Genomic DNA, 16,361 nt, shown 5'->3' with positions numbered 1-16,361 from the left:
CCTCTTTTCACTGCACTTTTTTTTTTTTTTTTTTATTTAATTCCATTGAGTTTACCCATGCGCAAACATCTTCCCTAAGTGAGTCGTTTAATCTTCCGAGGAGGAAGCGGACCCCCCCCAGGGGTGACAGCGCTGGTTTTGTTCCATCTGTTGACCATCACACCAGGTAGGACAGCATATAGAAACCAAAGTAGAAACGATGAGAATTCCATGGACATAGACGAAAGAACAATCCCGTACCACTCAGTGGATGTCATTTTTGTTCGTCTTATGTTGGTGGAGAGGGGGTCCACAAATGTGGATTGAAAAAAAAGGGTCGGCTCTGTTCCCTACCCGACATGAATGTTCTGTGCATGCGTAGAAGGATCTGAATGGTATACCAGTGTATCTCTCACCTGGGACTTTTCCTCCCACATGGATTCCTTTCACTTCCCCTTCCCTGTAGCGTAATCCGCAGTTTCCCTCACCAGAGAGTCAGCCCTACGGCGTTCATAAGGGGGAGGGGGGCACTCAGGAGCAAAGTGGCGTCTTGTTAGCGAGTCGTCCTGCGAGCCAGTCATCTTGTCAACGTGTCGCCTCATCAACGTGTCGCCTCATCAACGTGCCGCCTCATCAACGTGCCGTCTCATCAACGTGCCGTCTCATCAACGTGTCGTCTCATCAACGCACCCCCCATAGTAGCCCCTTCCATAGCGGCGTACCCCACGTCACAGAAGGTGGGCCCCGTTGAAGGAACGACCCCGCCGGCCAAAACCACGTTGCACCTGTAGGGATTGACCAAGACAAAGACGAATGTGAACCACGCCTCGCCTCACCTCACCTCACCTCATGGATTCTGTTAATAAGTGCGTCATCGGGACGAAGATCTTCGTCAGGGATAAACAAAAGGTAAATTTTCTCAACCATGAGAAAGAGCTCCGATGCATGGTCGTACCGATGTCGTTACTAGGTTGTCTTCCTCAGATGCAGCTTTTCTTTGTTTTCCCTTTTTTGAGCGCCTTACCGGTTGCTCCTAGTCCAAGCGACGTGGATGCGCTGTTCGAAGCACGCAAACAAGTTAGCTGCCAGTCAGTTTATCGACCCCCATTAACCTCTCCCGATTAACCGCTCCCCTGTCAGGTGTGGGTCTGCGCCGAAATCATAAAGGAAGAAACGGATCTCGTGGCCAAGACGGAGGATGACGAGATCGTTGTGCTGAAGGAGAAGGACGAGTTCTACCTTAGAAATTTGGGTGCGTTATGCGCGCCCCGATGAGTACGCGCAGCGTGAGTCGTCCAGCATCCCCAAAATGTTGTTCCCCCCCAGGATTAGCGAATCGTCTTATTCCTCTTCCTCATTTTAGTCTTCTTCCCCTTCTTCCTCTTCTTCCTCTTCTCCCTCATCTTCTTCTTCTTCCTCATCTTCTTCTTCTTCCTCATCTTAGTCTTCTTCCCCATCTTAGTCTTCTTCCCCATCTTAATCTTCTTCCCCATCTTAGTCTTCTTCCCCTTCTTATTCTTCTTTTCCCCTTCTTCCTCTCCTTCCTCATCTTCTTCTTCTTTTCCTCTTCCCCTCCTCAGACGTATTCGACTCGAGCGGTCTCTCCGCCCCCGCGGACTTAACGAATCTGACGCACCTCCACGAAGCATCCATACTTCACAGCTTGAATCTCCGCTTCGATATTGACGAAATATATACTCTCACTGGACCGATTCTGATCGCGGTGAACCCATTTAAGATGATTCCAGATCTCTACACAGACAGCATGCTAGCTAAACATGTGCAACCGATTCAGTCCAAAAGCCCACACATCTTCTCCACCGCCAACAGTGCATACTTAGGCATGTGTCAACATAATAAACCTCAAACCATATTAATAAGTGGAGAGTCTGGTGCAGGGAAGACAGAATCGACAAAATACGTGATGAAGTTTCTTGCTTGTGCAGGTTCAGACATTAAAAAGAGATCCCTCATTGAGTGCCAGATATTAGAGAGTAATCCTCTGTTGGAGGCATTTGGGAATGCAAAGACGCTGAGGAATGACAACTCGAGTCGCTTTGGGAAATACATCGAATTGCAATTTTCTGTGGACAGAAAAGGGGCGGGTCAGTACTACACGAAAGGGAAGCTGTGCGGCGCGAAGATCCGGACCTACCTTCTGGAGAAGGTGCGCGTTTGCTACCAGCAGGAGGGCGAGCGCAACTACCACATTTTTTACCAGCTCTGTGCAGCAGCAAGGGAGGCAGAGAAGGAAGTGGCAAGGCAAGTGGTGAGTGGACCGCCTAACGAAGCGATTGACCAACCTCCTAGGAGCGCTTCCAACCCCGATAACGCCGCTAATTCTGCTAATTCCTCTCTGGAGCCGCCCCGCGAGTACCGCTTCCCCGCGACGGAGAAGTACAGGGACCCCCACATGGGGGCGAAGCCGATGAGCATAAACCTGAGTGGCTTCCAGAGCCACGAGCACTTCCGCTACCTGACAAAGTCCAGCGTGCACGAGCTGAGCGACGTCAACGAGCTGGAGCTCTTCGAGACGACAGTATACGCCATGGAGACCATCGGCATAAGGGAAGCGGAGCAGCACCAGATTTTCCGTGTACTAGAAGGGATCCTATATCTCGGCAATGTCCTATTCAGTAATGACGAAAGTAAGGAAGAGTGTCGAATTTTGGACGATTCTCTATCCGATTTGAAAAAAGCTGCATCTTTTTTAGATGTAGATGCAGAAGAATTGGAAAACGCGCTCTGTTACAGAACCATTGTAGCGAATAATGAATGCTACAAAAAGCCAGTGAATGCAATCGTAGCGAACGATGTGAGGGATGCACTAGCCAGAGCCATTTATGGATGTCTATTTTTAAAGGTCGTCGAAAGAACAAACGAATCGGTAGGATTTCTAGAAGACACGAATCTGCTATTCTGTGGCGTTCTGGACATATTTGGGTTCGAATCTTTTGCAGTAAATTCATTCGAGCAATTGTGCATCAACTACACAAATGAATGCTTGCAACAGTTTTTCAACAACTTCATATTTAAGTGCGAAGAGAAGCTATACATTGATGAGGGAATCGAGTGGGACCCACTAGACTTCCCCGACAATGCCGATTCGGTGAATCTCCTTGAATCCAAACCGTATGGTGTGTTCTGTATGCTGGACGAGGAATGTTACGTGCCATCCGGGAAGGACAAAACGTTCTGCAGTAAAATTATTAGCAAGCATTCTTCCCCCGTTGGTACTCGAACCAACCGATTTATGGCTGTGAAGACGGACCCCTCCTCTTTTGTGATTATCCACTTTGCTGGAAAGGTTACGTACAATTCATCTGGATTTTTGGAAAAGAATAAAGACCAGTTGTCGGCCGATGTACAGAAGGTACTACTCCACAGCCAGAGTGAATACACGTCTTCCCTTTTTTACAAACATTTACGAAGAAATGTGGAGAAAAAACGACTTCAAACCGTTTCCAGTGAATTTAAGGAACAGCTTCATCAGCTGATGGGAAGAATCAAAGAGACTGAACCTCATTTTATAAGATGCATTAAACCTAATTCGAAGAACGTGCCGGACATTTTCGATCGTGTCTCTGTGAATGAGCAGCTCAAGTACGGGGGGGTGTTACAAGCCATAAAGGTTAGCCGTTCTGGGTACCCGGTAAGACTTACACACACAGACTGCGTTAAGGACTACTCCATTTTGCTACCCAAGGAAGGGAAGAAGCTGTTTCGTGATTATGAGACCAAATCCTGGGCGCAGAAGGCCACCTTTGTGCTTAAGCAGCTGCATCAGTGCGACGCCATACAGAATTTGATCAGCTCGCTGGTCGCGGCGAAGCAACGGCACCAGATGGAGGAGGCCGCAGTCAGGGGGGGGGTGAGCAAGGGTTCTATTGGGGGTCATGAAGCCACGTGTCATAGTAAAGCAGACGCCTCCAGCACGGTCAACACTGCTGAGAAGGAAAACACTGCTGATCAGGACAACGCCGCTAACCAAGACAACGCCGCTAACCAAGACAACGCCGCTAACCAAGACAACGCCGCTAACCAAGACAACGCCGCTAACCAAGACAACGCCGCTAACCAGGACGACGCCGCTAATCACGCCCTCATCTGGGCGGTGGGAAAATCTCTGTGCTTCTTCAAGAGCGACGCGTACAACGTACTGTCTACGCTGCGAAGCGACTTCCGATCCGCGCAGGCAGTAATCGTACAGAAGAACTACAAAGCGTACCGACAGAGGAAACTCTTCCTGACGATGAAGAGAAAAGTGGTGCTGCTGCAAAGGTGGACTAGACACATCCTATTGATCATTCGAAATGAGCGCACTAAAGTGGAGCGAGCCACCGAACTGATCTGTCGACACATATATGGATATAGCATTAGAAAAGCTTTCCTGCACAAGAGAAGATCCGCGGCGATTATACAGGCACACATGAGAGGCTGCTTAGCTAGGAAGCATTACAAGGAGTATAGAATTAACCACTATGCGAGCCTCATTAAAGCGACGTGGAAGATGCACAAGGAGAGGAGACATTTGGCTGACATGAAACGAGCAGTCAAAAAAATCCAACTTAAGTGGAAAGGAATCCTAGCCAGGAGGCAGCTGAGGAGACTAAAGGAGGAAGCCAAAGAAGTCGGAGCACTTATTCAGAAAAATCAATGCTTAGTAAAGGAAATAGAAAAAGAGAGAAAAAAAAAGATGGAAGCTGAGAACAAGCTGCTGAAAGCCTTTGCCAGTGTGGAGAAGCTAACCAAGAGGGTCGACTTACTCGAAAGGAACAACCGGGACAATGAGAATGTTATTAAGGGATTGATGGAGAGGCTGGCTCAGGCGAATGCGCCATCCAGCAGTGAGGTCCCCATGGAATGCACGAGGATAAGGGTATCCCCTCTACCCCGCAGGGAGGAAACTGCAGCGGAGGGATCGGCCGCGTCTCCCGAAATCGCCGCGTCTCCCGAAATCGCCGCGTCTCTCGAAATCACCACGTCTCCCGTTACTACCGCGTCTGCCATCACCACGGCGTCTTCAATCATCGCCGCCCCTCACGAGATGGGCACACTTCCACACACCGACGAAATAGAGAACCTCCTCAGCAAAATAAAAAAACTGGAATGGGAAAACAAGGAATATCTGAAGAAAAACAACACGCTGAATGAACGTTACAATCAGCTCCTCGGGCTTATGTCCCATTTTAAGCAGAATGATGTTGGGCTTGAAAGTGGAGAGGCGGCCAAATTGCTTCAGAGGGGTGTGGAGTGGCGCGCTATAAAACAGCAGGGTGAGACTTGGACGGAGCAGTCTACAGAGAAGAGAACCCCACAGAGCGGCGAATTGCACGATGAGCAACTGAACGCGCGAAGAACAACTCACCGACAGAATGGAAGAGACGTGGACATACTGATGTGCGGCCCGAAGGGGGTGGGAAAGACGAGCCTATTGGAAGATCTCTTCGTCCGAATCGGAGACGAAATAAACCTCAATCTGTTACGAAAAAATAAAAAAAAAAGTGGAGACGACAGCAACTCGTTTGTTTACGACACATATGTAGTGACACATAAATCCTGTGCAGTAAAAATATGCGATTGGATGTATAGTTGTAGCAGGAGTGCAGAAGAAGGTTTGTTCAATTTGGTAAAAAGTTCTACATGCATCGTCGTAGTTTTCGACTCAAGCAACAGTGATTCCATTCATCCAGCGTTACATCTCCTTCAGGAAGCGGCCCTAACAAATGTAAAAAGAAGGACCAAACTGTATTTACTAGAAAACATATTTAATGAGAAAATAAATATGAAAGAGAACACCTGTGATGTTTCTTACTCCCTGAGGGTGGCAAAAGCATGCAGTGCTTCTTATGTGAAGGCATTGGACATATACGACATAGTGAATAATTACGTCTGTGGGGCGGAGTCTTACCTATGTTCCTTTCCTGGACAGACATCCCACATGCGCAGAAAGGATGATATCTTTCCGTGGCACCACTTCGCCAAACAGATCGGCGAGACGTTCCCTCTAGACGACTACAACGGTGGTGCATCTGCACATGCATATGCATATCAACATGCACATAAAATAGACCAGAGGGAAAAATCCCTGATCGAAAAAACACCCCTCCATGTGAATCATCTGAATTTACCCCCCGAGGAGGAATACCCTCCAAACTATTTCACACCGAAGAGAGACCAACACAAGAGTCAGCCAAACAAACAAAACAGTATGTATTCCATGGTTAGCTCATTTAAATCCCTTTATAGTGTCAATCAGAAAAAGAATCCACAAATCCAGTTTCTGAGAGAGTCCATGCCGTTAAATAGTTACGTATATGGTAGCAGAAAGTATAATGCAGAGATGGGGAAAGGTCTGCAGCCCATTTATGAAATCACACTCAAGGGCAGTGTACCCATCACTTATTTACTCATCGGACGAGACTCCATAGACAAAATGCACACGCTGCTCGCCGTGGGGTGCAAGGACGGACTCATCTACATTTATAAGTGTTTGCGAACCCCCCTGGAGAGCGCCCACGGCGGGCACTACTTCTACCAGGGTGGAGGAAGCGGTCTGAGCAGCGGTGTTACCGGTATTAGTGGTGTTGGCGGCCCGAGCGATCTTCCCGATCCCCACTGCGAGGACAACGCGAACATCACGTCGGCCAAGCTGCTAACCAAACTGTCGGGGCACAAGAAAGCCATCACGTGCCTCGTCTTCACATTCACAGAAGAGAAAATCATTTCCTCCTCAATTGACCGCACCATAAAGATATGGGAGGTAACCACTGGTTTCCTACTGAAAGTTTTTTCGGACTCTTCGGCAACTCTATCCGTTCTGTTGCTCCCTACCAATCTGGACCTCTTCCTTTGTTCCAACTGCACATCACTCCTTCGCATGGTAAACGTAAACACCGGTCATGTTAATCAGAAAATCAAACTGGAAAGTGAAATTAGGACACTAGAGATGGATGACACGGGACTTAATATCTTTGCTGGATCCAAGAATGGCACTATATATATCTTACAAATCGTCCACAATGAACGTCTAGAAATTCGATTCAAGTTACTTTTCTCCCTTTCACCGATAACATGTATCCGATTTGTTCCCAAACAGCCTCTCCTGGATTGTCCTCTCATCATTGTTAACTCCTGTGACAATCATATGGGAATAATCGAATGTGTTTATGCGTCCAAGGGAGTGGTCCTCACAAGCCTATCCGTTAAGCATCGAATTCGAATTAATCACGCGCTGCTTCCCATCCGAAACAGCTACTCCACGTTCGGGGGTGGCTGGGTCATTTCCGGCTCCGAGGATGGAAACATATACATTTGCTCCCTCTTGCCGCAGTCCAACTACAGACTCGTCTTCTTAAAACATCACAAGGTGGGGGAGGCACACATCGCACTTGCAGCGGTGTAGAAGCGGAGCATACGCGGAGAACACGCCTAGAACACACAGAGTAGACGTGGGGTAGACGTGGGGTAGACGTGGGGTAGACGCGGGGTAGACAGGGACAGACGAGGTGTCCGACCTCCTCGTTACACCAATTGTCACTCCTCATTGTTATCCCCTCATGATTATCCCCTCTTTGTCATCTCCTCATTTTCCCCTCCCCCTCGCAGGCACCCGTCATGGCCGTGGTGGTAAACGACATCGACACGCTCATGGTGTCAGGCGACTCTAAGGGAAACGTGGTCTTCTGGAGGCGGGCTTTCGTGTAGGGGCGTGTAAGCGCGAGGGAGCGCGCGAGGGAGCGCGCGCCGAACCGTATGTCCATTTAGGGCGTGGCGGACAAGTCATATGTCCATTTAGGGAGCGGGGGCCAAACCATATGTCCTTTTAAGTCGCATGCTCCGATTGGCTTCCCCCCAGGAGAGGCCTTACAAGGAGGGCATGCAGCAGATCGGTTCGCGCTGCCCCAGCTGCGAAAGAAAAAAAAAAACGAATTCACGATTTTCTTTTCTTTCTCTTTTCCTTTTTTTCCCATTTTTGAGGTGAATCGGGTGTGTCCCCGGTTGTCCCTGTATCACGTTTTCTCTCGTCGCACTTTCAATTTGTCGTCCACCGCCCTACTGTTACTCTCCTTCAAACTTTCCCAAAGGGGGGGAACAACTTCTACCAGTCTCTTTTTTTGGGGGAACCTCCCACCATGTGCTTTTTACAAATTGGGCATCATATAATGCCACACCTTTTAAATGGGGCAACACTTTTTTGCTACCCCGTTGTTTTATGATCGCCTCCCCATTTTTAACCCATTCGCGGAGAGGATTGGCTTATTATTTTTTTCTTCATCCTCTCGACTCGCTTCTTACTGTGCTTCGTCCTTCTGTCGCAACAGGACAGCGTAGTGCTCCCCCTCCTGCCATGTTAGGATATTTTTTGCGTGCTATGTTCCGGGGCAAGGGGAAAAAAAAAGAAAAGCCATCAGGGGGGTAGTGATAATACGGGTAAGCAAAATTACGACTCCACTTGTGTAGGCACAAAAAGAGCAGAAAAAAAAAAAACGTAGTGACATCCCGCGGGGACCACAAAAGGGAGAGAAAAAAAAAATGATAATTGAGAAGCATCGCAGAATGGAGGCCTTCCAATTGCTTTCTTAATTTTTTGTTTTTTTTTTATATGCCCCATTTTGCCCATTCTGTTAGCTCCCCAGCGAGTAGCCACTATATACTACATGGACAACTGGGGGCTGTGTTGTTGCCTTTCCCCTGGAGAGTAGAAGTCTGATGTGGGGGTGATGCCCCAAGTGGTGCTTCTTCATTTTGTGCGGAAGGATACAGCGGCGAGGTTTTCCTTAATAGGGGGAGGGTAGTGAAGATCACCGTTTCGGTGATGCTCATTCGGGGGGGGGAAAAACATCCGATAGGGGAAAGGAGGGGAAACCTACGTTGTGGGGGTTGCCTTTTTCCGACTGGGAGTTCACCCCGTGCCGCGACAATGCGTGGGAGAGCAGTGAACGCGGTGGACATGGACCAGTTTCGAGGCAACGCGATGAGCGCTACCAACGTGGAGAAGTTCCGAGGCAATGCTGCCAACGTGGAGGAGCTGCGACGGATAATCCAGCGCAGCAGTCTGCGGAAGGGATTCGTGCAAGATGTGAAGAACAACTGGGAGATTAAGAGTCTCAAATTCGGAATCATGAACAAGGAAGAAATAATAAAATGTTCTGAGGTGAAAATATTAAACAGAGAAATGTACAAAAATAATACGGGCATTCCTTACCCTTATGGAGTCCTCGATCTCAAGTTGGGAGCTCACAAAAGTAACTCCCTATGTGAAACATGTAACCGAAATTTTATGAACTGTTCAGGTCATTTTGGATACATTGAATTGAATTATCCACTTTTCCATGTGGGGTATTACAAATATATCATCTACATCCTTTACTGCATCTGTAAAGTGTGCTCACACATTTTGCTCAGCAGTGAGAAGCTTGAGTTTTATACTAATCTGAAAAGACATACCGTGGAGGATAAGTTTTTCAAAAAACATATTTTTAAAAAAATCCTCAACACCTGTAAGAAGGTGACAAAGTGTTACCGATGTGGATACCCACAAGGAGTCATAAAAAAGATCATTAAGCCCAGTTTAGACCAATTTATGAAATTAAAACATGTTATTAAAACCAAGGAGAATGGGAAAATGGTTATAAAAGAGGATGATTTGAATAGCCTTTACGTTTTGAATCTTTTCAAAAATATGAATCCATACCATGTGAAACTTTTAAATGTAGAAAATCCAGAGAAACTCCTCATAACAGCATTGCTGGTACCTCCAAATACGATTAGACCGTCAGTTATCATTGACGAACATGGGACAGCAGAGGATGATCTGACTTGTATTCTCTCAGAAATCACTCAGCTTAATAACACCATAAATAATCAGTGCAGTAATGGATATCAGACAAATCAATTCCTAGGCAATGTTGAATTTTTGCAATTACAGATAACGAGATTTATTAATAGCGATTCTCCAGCTGTGTCTCAGCTACTCGCCACTCAGAACATTTCGAAGCCTGGAAGGGGGATCTGCCAGAGGTTAAAGGGGAAAGAAGGTAGATTCAGATGCAACCTATCGGGGAAAAGAGTCGACTTCTCTAGCAGAACGGTCATTTCGCCCGATCCGAATATCTCCATCGATGAGGTCGTCATTCCTGAAATTATTGCCATGAGGCTTACCTACCCGGAGAAAGTCAATCGCTATAACATAGAACGATTGAAGAGGCTTTTAAAGAATGGGACGAACAGATGGCCTGGGGCTAACTACATCATAAAGAAAGGAACCAACCCGAGGAGTTACTACTCCACATTGGGTGGAGTCTCCTCCCTCGAGGCGGATTCCATCCTCGACGTGGTGAAGCGATACGTCGGCCGGGGCGACTACTCTCCCGCTAGCGGGCAGTCCATCTTCACAGCTCAACTGGGAAACCCACGCATAGAAAACCCCGTTATTAACAAAATCAGCCTCAAGTATGCGAACAAAAAGTTCGTCATAGAGAATCTCCAAGTGGGAGACATCGTGGAGAGGCACCTAATGGATGGAGACATCGTCTTATTCAATCGGCAGCCCTCTCTCCATCGGATGTCCATCATGTGCCACAAAGCCAGAGTGATGAAGTACAAGACCTTCCGATTCAACGTATGTGTCTGCTCTCCGTACAATGCCGACTTCGATGGAGACGAAATGAACTTACATGTGCCACAAACGGAGGAGGCACGGGCAGAGGCTTCATACCTGATGAATGTGAAGCACAATTTGATTACTCCGAAAAATGGAGAAGTGATGATTGCCTTAACGCAGGACTTCCTTTCTGCTTCGTACGTTATAACCAATAAGGATACCTTTCTCGATAGGGACTCCTTCTGTTTACTCTGCTCCTACTTCTCCGATGCGAAGGTCGATATAGAGTTACCCGTCCCGGCGATCCTCAAACCGAAGGAGCTCTGGACGGGAAAGCAGCTTATAACCGTCCTCATAAAGCCAAACAGGAAGGAAAACACGATTATCAATTTCGAAATGAAGGAGAGGGAATACTCAACGAAGAATGGTGACCTGAAGCATATGTGTCTAAACGATTCTTACGTCTGCTTCTACAAATCTGAGCTCATTTGTGGGTCCCTAGGGAAGAAGGTTTTGGGTTCGTCCAAGTATGGACTCTTTTACTACCTCATTCATCATAACTCTTCCTACGTTGCTCTGAAAATTATGAACCGTTTTTCAAAGCTAACCAGTCGATACTTCTCCAACAAAGGAATGACCATCGGGATTGACGATGTAGCTCCGTCGGAGACTCTCCTGCAGAAGAAAAAGGATCTTCTCCAAGAAGGCTATGAAAAGGTTAACAAAGAAATCCTTCTCTACAATGAGAAGAAAATGCAGATACAAGCGGGATGCACTTTAGAAGAAACTCTCGAAATTAAGGTAAAAAACATTTTAGATGATCTACGGAACGATGCAGGCAAGACGTGCAATCAGTATTTGGATCACCTGAATAAGCCTCTTGTCATGTTTAATTCTGGAGCTAAGGGAGCTCTCATTAACATCGCTCAGATGATTGCTTGTGTTGGACAACAGAACGTTACAGGCCAGAGGATTCAAAACGGATTCATTAATAGGACCCTCCCTCATTTCAACTTTCATTGTAAAGATTCTGAAAGTAGGGGCTTCGTGGAAAACTCCTTCTACACCGGTCTTAATCCGACGGAGTTTTTCTTTCATACTATGTCTGGAAGAGAAGGGCTCGTCGACACCGCTGTTAAGACTGCTGAGACGGGGTATATGCAGAGGAGACTCATGAAGGCACTGGAGGATTTGTCGATCCATTACGATTACTCGGTCCGATCCTGCGACAAACAAATTGTGCAGTTTATTTACGGAGATGACGCACTGAACCCGTCTTACATCGACAACAATAATTCGTATGCGCATCAGTTTGATAAGATCTTTGATCACATCACTTCCATTTCGTCTAGCAACATTCTTCTGTCCTATGGGAAGTCCCTCCCCGATTCCTCCAGGATGGCAGCTTTCCCCACTTTGCCCTCTTTGTCTTCTTTTACTGCCTCCCCCATTTCGCGTATCGTCAACCGGGTGACCTCCAAGATGAGCGCCCCGGACACAGCGCCCTTCATTCCCCTGTCGCACGACGAGCACTTTGTGAGGCTGGTCATGGAGAAGCCGCAGCGAAACCCCAGGCGGGGCACCCAAGGGGGAGAAGCAGCGGAGGGAGAGGAAGTAGCCGCGGAAGTAGCCGCGGAAGTAACCGCCGAAGCAGATGGGGACGAAGAAGACGCGGCTCACGGGGGAGGCCCCCCTGGTGGGAAACCTCGCCACGGTCCATCCGCCGCCCTGGAAGGGAGAGTCAAAGTGGAAATAAGAGTCAGCGCATGTGTCGCCAAGGAGGAGCAGACAAAGCAGCGGAAGGAGCGTAACGAGCGTAAGGAGCCGAAACGGTCCAAGCAGCGGACGGAGCCAATACAGCCGAAGGGTCACCACCCCGAGGATGCTCCCGATGATGATCCCGATGAAGAGGCCACTGCCCAAAACAACTGCGTCCTGCCGCCACACAAACATCACTCGATTGCACGATTCGTAAATGATTATCGAAACGTCGTTGAGATAAAGACACTGATGGATAAGAATCAGATCTGCCTGAGCGAGTCGGAAAAGAAACTCGTACGAAGTATGTACAGCCAGATGAGCAAAAACGTCGTGAAGAAGATCCAAATTGTTAATACGGTGTACCGGTCCGAGAGGGAAAAATCGGCTAGCAGTAAGGAGCAGCGTCATGGGGGGACGAGCCAGACGAACGTGAGGCACGCGCTGAGTGAAGACACCACTACCGCCTATGCACAGGGTTATCTCCCCAACATCAGGAAGAGAAGGCACGCACAGCCGCACATCGGGACGAGTGGAAGCCGCCACACGGATGAATTGGCCCGCCTCTACGAAAGCAAACTGTACAGACAAATGATAAAAAACGTAATCGCTTTTGTGAGTGTATTCCAATACATCGAAAAGAAGAAGCAACACTACATTCTGCTGCCATACGAGATTGTCCAGTGGACGAATTTTCTTCTCAACTATCTACCAGAGCTGATGCCAACAAACATATATGTCCACACAAAACTGTCTCAAAGAGAGAGTCCAACTCACCAGGAAAGGACAAAGACGATGAATATCTATATGAAGGAAATTAAAAAATGGTTAATAGTGAAGGCCATCAATGTGTACAAGTTTTTTAAGTACAAGAAGGGGGTTCACCTGATGACACGGAGTGATTACTTCGATTTTGTCTGCAGGGAGACCTATGATCCATCTTATCGATACCTCCTTTATGACTACCCCTTCGTAAATTTGAATCAATTGTATCTGTTTATTTTTTTTAATGTGTCAAAGTACTTCAAATACATCTCCGCTCCGGGGGACGCCGTGGGGTCCATTTCGGCACAGTCCATTGGCGAGCCCGGCACGCAGATGACGCTCAAGACGTTTCACTTCGCAGGTAGGAAGAGTGGCATCGGTGGGGAGGGGAAGAACCTCCCCCGCAATTACACTTACGTTATGCACCTCTTTGTAGCGATTCTCCTTTCCGGGGCTTTCCACGCCCTTCCACCACTTCTAACCCATTTCCATCGCTTTCCACCCCATTCCACCGCTTTCCCCCGCAGGCGTGGCGAGCATGAACGTGACCCTGGGCGTGCCACGAATCAAAGAAATCATAAACGCGTCAAGCACTATTCAGACGCCCATACTGAACATCCCCCTGCAGGTCAACGACAATTATAACTTTGCCCTAATGATGAAATCTAAGTTGGAGAAAACGACAATCAGAGATATCTGTCTGTATATAAAGGAAGACTACACCACACGAGGGATCTTCCTTTCGGTGAAATTCAACGAACAACTCATCCATGAGCTATTTTTAAACATAAATGCATACTCCATTAAGGACATCATAATGAGACAGAGTCATATTAACAAAATAAAGATAAACAAGATCCTTGTGGAGGTGGTAAATACGTATAAGCTACACATGTCGTTGAAGAATGACGAGTTTTTATTTTTTCAAATCGAGTCTCTGAAGAAGGGGCTGCTCGATGTCCTCATTCATGGGGACAAGGATATAAAGCGGTGTATCATTAAGAAGGAGGAGGTGGAAGTGGAGGTAGCGGGCGAGGAGGTAGACGTGACCGGCGAACAGATGGAGGTCACCGGTGAGGAGGTAGACGGGGTGGACGAACCCCAGCGGGGAAGGCCCCACGGCAAGCCCCCCCCTATTGCCCATGGGGACAACGATGACCACACTAAAGGAGGTGAAGCCTCCGCGAAGGAATGCCCTGGACAGAGAAGCCCCAATGAGGCGAAGCTGCGAAACATCATGGAAGCCTTTAAAATACAAATAAAGGAAGAAGTATCAAAAAGGGACAACCAAGCAGGAGGGGAAGAAGAAGAACCGACTGTCAACCTAGATACGATCAATGTGGACACCTTAAACTTAGAATACGTCGACATAAATCAAATAAGACATGAGAAAATTGACTTTTACGATGATGAGGGGAACCTGTACAGTGCAGGCAATGGCCCGGAATGCAAAAAAAAAAAAAAAAAAAGTCATTTACTCCATCCTTGTCGAGGGAAATTCGCTCAACTACGTCCTGGGGTTGGAGGGAGTGGATTTTAAGCATATCATTTCGAACCACGTGATTAATGTTTTTCAAGTGCTGGGCATCGAAGCCGCGAGAGTGACCATCATCAATGAGATAAAGAAGTGCATCGAGGCGTACAGCATAGACATCGATATCAGGCACATCATGCTGCTGGCGGATATCATGGCCTTCACGTAAGTGCTGCTGGCGTGTTTGGGTCGCTTGGGAGGGGTCGCTTGGGAGAGTTCCCTTCGGAGAGTTCACGTGGGTGCTTTACACCTCCATGTATCCACCCCTTCCCCTTTGTCCCCTATTCCCATCACTTCTGCTCACGTCACCCCATCTTATTTCCACTCACAGGGGAGATATCCTTGGGATAAACCGCTTCGGCATTCAGAAGGCCAGGCAGAGCACGCTCATGCTGGCATCCTTCGAAGAGACCAACGAACACCTCTTCGTTTCATCGTTCTTTAAAAATAGAGACGAAATAAACAACATCAGCGAGAGCATCATTGTGGGGAAGAACATCCCCATTGGCACGGGCGCATTCCAGCTCCTCTACGACTACAAGTTGTAAGTGCTCACGAGCGATGAAGTGAGGTGCTGCACGGTTGGCCATGAGGAGTGACCAGGCGAGGGGCCCCACCCCCGCTCACTCGATTTCGCCAATACACACATGCTCACCTCCTTCTTTTTTCTCATATTTCTCCCCGCAGCAAGCGAGAGGAAAGGAAGCTCACCCTTCTGGAAAGGGCGCAGCGGGAAATGGTCTAACGGACAGATGGCATGGCGGAAAGATGACATGCTGGAAAGATGACGTGGCGCACTGATGGCACTGCCCAATGGGAAGGGAAGCCAAGCCAGCTAAACGGGAAGAACCAAGTGCCCATCGAACAGGCCACGTCGTGGAACAATCTCCATTCTTAAATCCCATTCTTAAATCCCATTCGTAAATCCCATTCTTAAATCCCATTCTTAAATCCCATTCTTAAATCCCATTCTTAAATCCCATTTTTGAGAATTCCCCCCTGTCCTTTTTAATCACCCATTTGGAGGGAAAGAAAAAAAAAATAATAATCCGGGTAGTAACCCCGCAGACCCACGTTACACTCTCACCTCCAGTGCGGTTGACCCATTTTTGTTTTCACCTTCCGATTTTTCCAGCACACATGTGTAAATTTGTACGAACAAGTTGTGTATGCGTATGTATGTCCATCTGTTTGACTCTTTTTTTTTTTTTTTTTTTTGGAGTTTCACTCTTGTTGCCCAGGCTGGAGTGCAGTGATGTGACCTCAGCTCACTGCAACCTCTGCCTCCTGGGTTTTTTTCTCCTTCGAACCTCGCAACTCCATCAGTTTAACTGCCCTTCGCGCCGTGTGGGCAGAAGCAACCGGGAGAGTGCCGTCCCACGCCACGTAGGCGCTGTGAAAAAAGGAGAAAATGTGAGAAGGTAACAATCGCCAAGGACGATTCTTAGTTGCATGATAGAGATTCTAATATTGGGGCAACTTTTTTTTTTTTTTTTTGGCAAGCGGGTGTGGGTCGGCAGCGCACATGGGGTGTTCTGGTTTGCGTTTTTTTTTTTTTTCCCCCTCCCAGATAAAGTGCCGCACTTTTTTTTTATTCTTTATTTATTGTTTTTTTTTTTTTTCCTACTCTTTTGGCTTCTTCCACTTTTCCACCCGCGTCGTCGTAAACTTTGCTGACGCGGGAGAGCTTGGACTTGCGGTGAAGCGAACAAGGGGGTG

The 16,361-nt window shown here is 47.6% G+C and overlaps 2 protein-coding genes across 2 annotated transcripts; both read left to right on the top strand.

The window, feature by feature from the left end:
* Positions 1-828: 828 nt before the first annotated feature.
* C922_01788 (myosin ATPase) lies at positions 829-7,686 on the top strand (the record flags this gene model as incomplete). The annotated part of the gene is made up of 6 exons (XM_008817391.1): positions 829-930; positions 1,120-1,231; positions 1,560-3,860; positions 3,990-4,969; positions 5,027-7,348; positions 7,588-7,686. The coding sequence occupies 6 exons, from the start codon at positions 829-831 to the stop codon at positions 7,684-7,686; spliced, it is 5,916 nt and encodes a 1,971-aa protein (XP_008815613.1).
* Positions 7,687-8,902: 1,216 nt separating this feature from the next.
* Positions 8,903-15,190, top strand: C922_01787 (DNA-directed RNA polymerase III subunit RPC1; the record flags this gene model as incomplete). Its single annotated transcript, XM_008817390.1, has 4 exons — positions 8,903-13,469; positions 13,636-14,471; positions 14,602-14,807; positions 14,974-15,190. 4 exons carry the CDS (start codon positions 8,903-8,905, stop codon positions 15,188-15,190), a joined length of 5,826 nt encoding a protein of 1,941 aa, XP_008815612.1.
* Between the last annotated feature and the right edge of the window lie 1,171 nt (positions 15,191-16,361).

This window comes from Plasmodium inui, assembly GCF_000524495.1.
Source record: "Plasmodium inui San Antonio 1 unplaced genomic scaffold supercont1.6, whole genome shotgun sequence".
Classification (NCBI taxonomy): domain Eukaryota; phylum Apicomplexa; class Aconoidasida; order Haemosporida; family Plasmodiidae; genus Plasmodium; species Plasmodium inui.
This window is presented reverse-complemented; position numbering and strand designations above follow the sequence as displayed.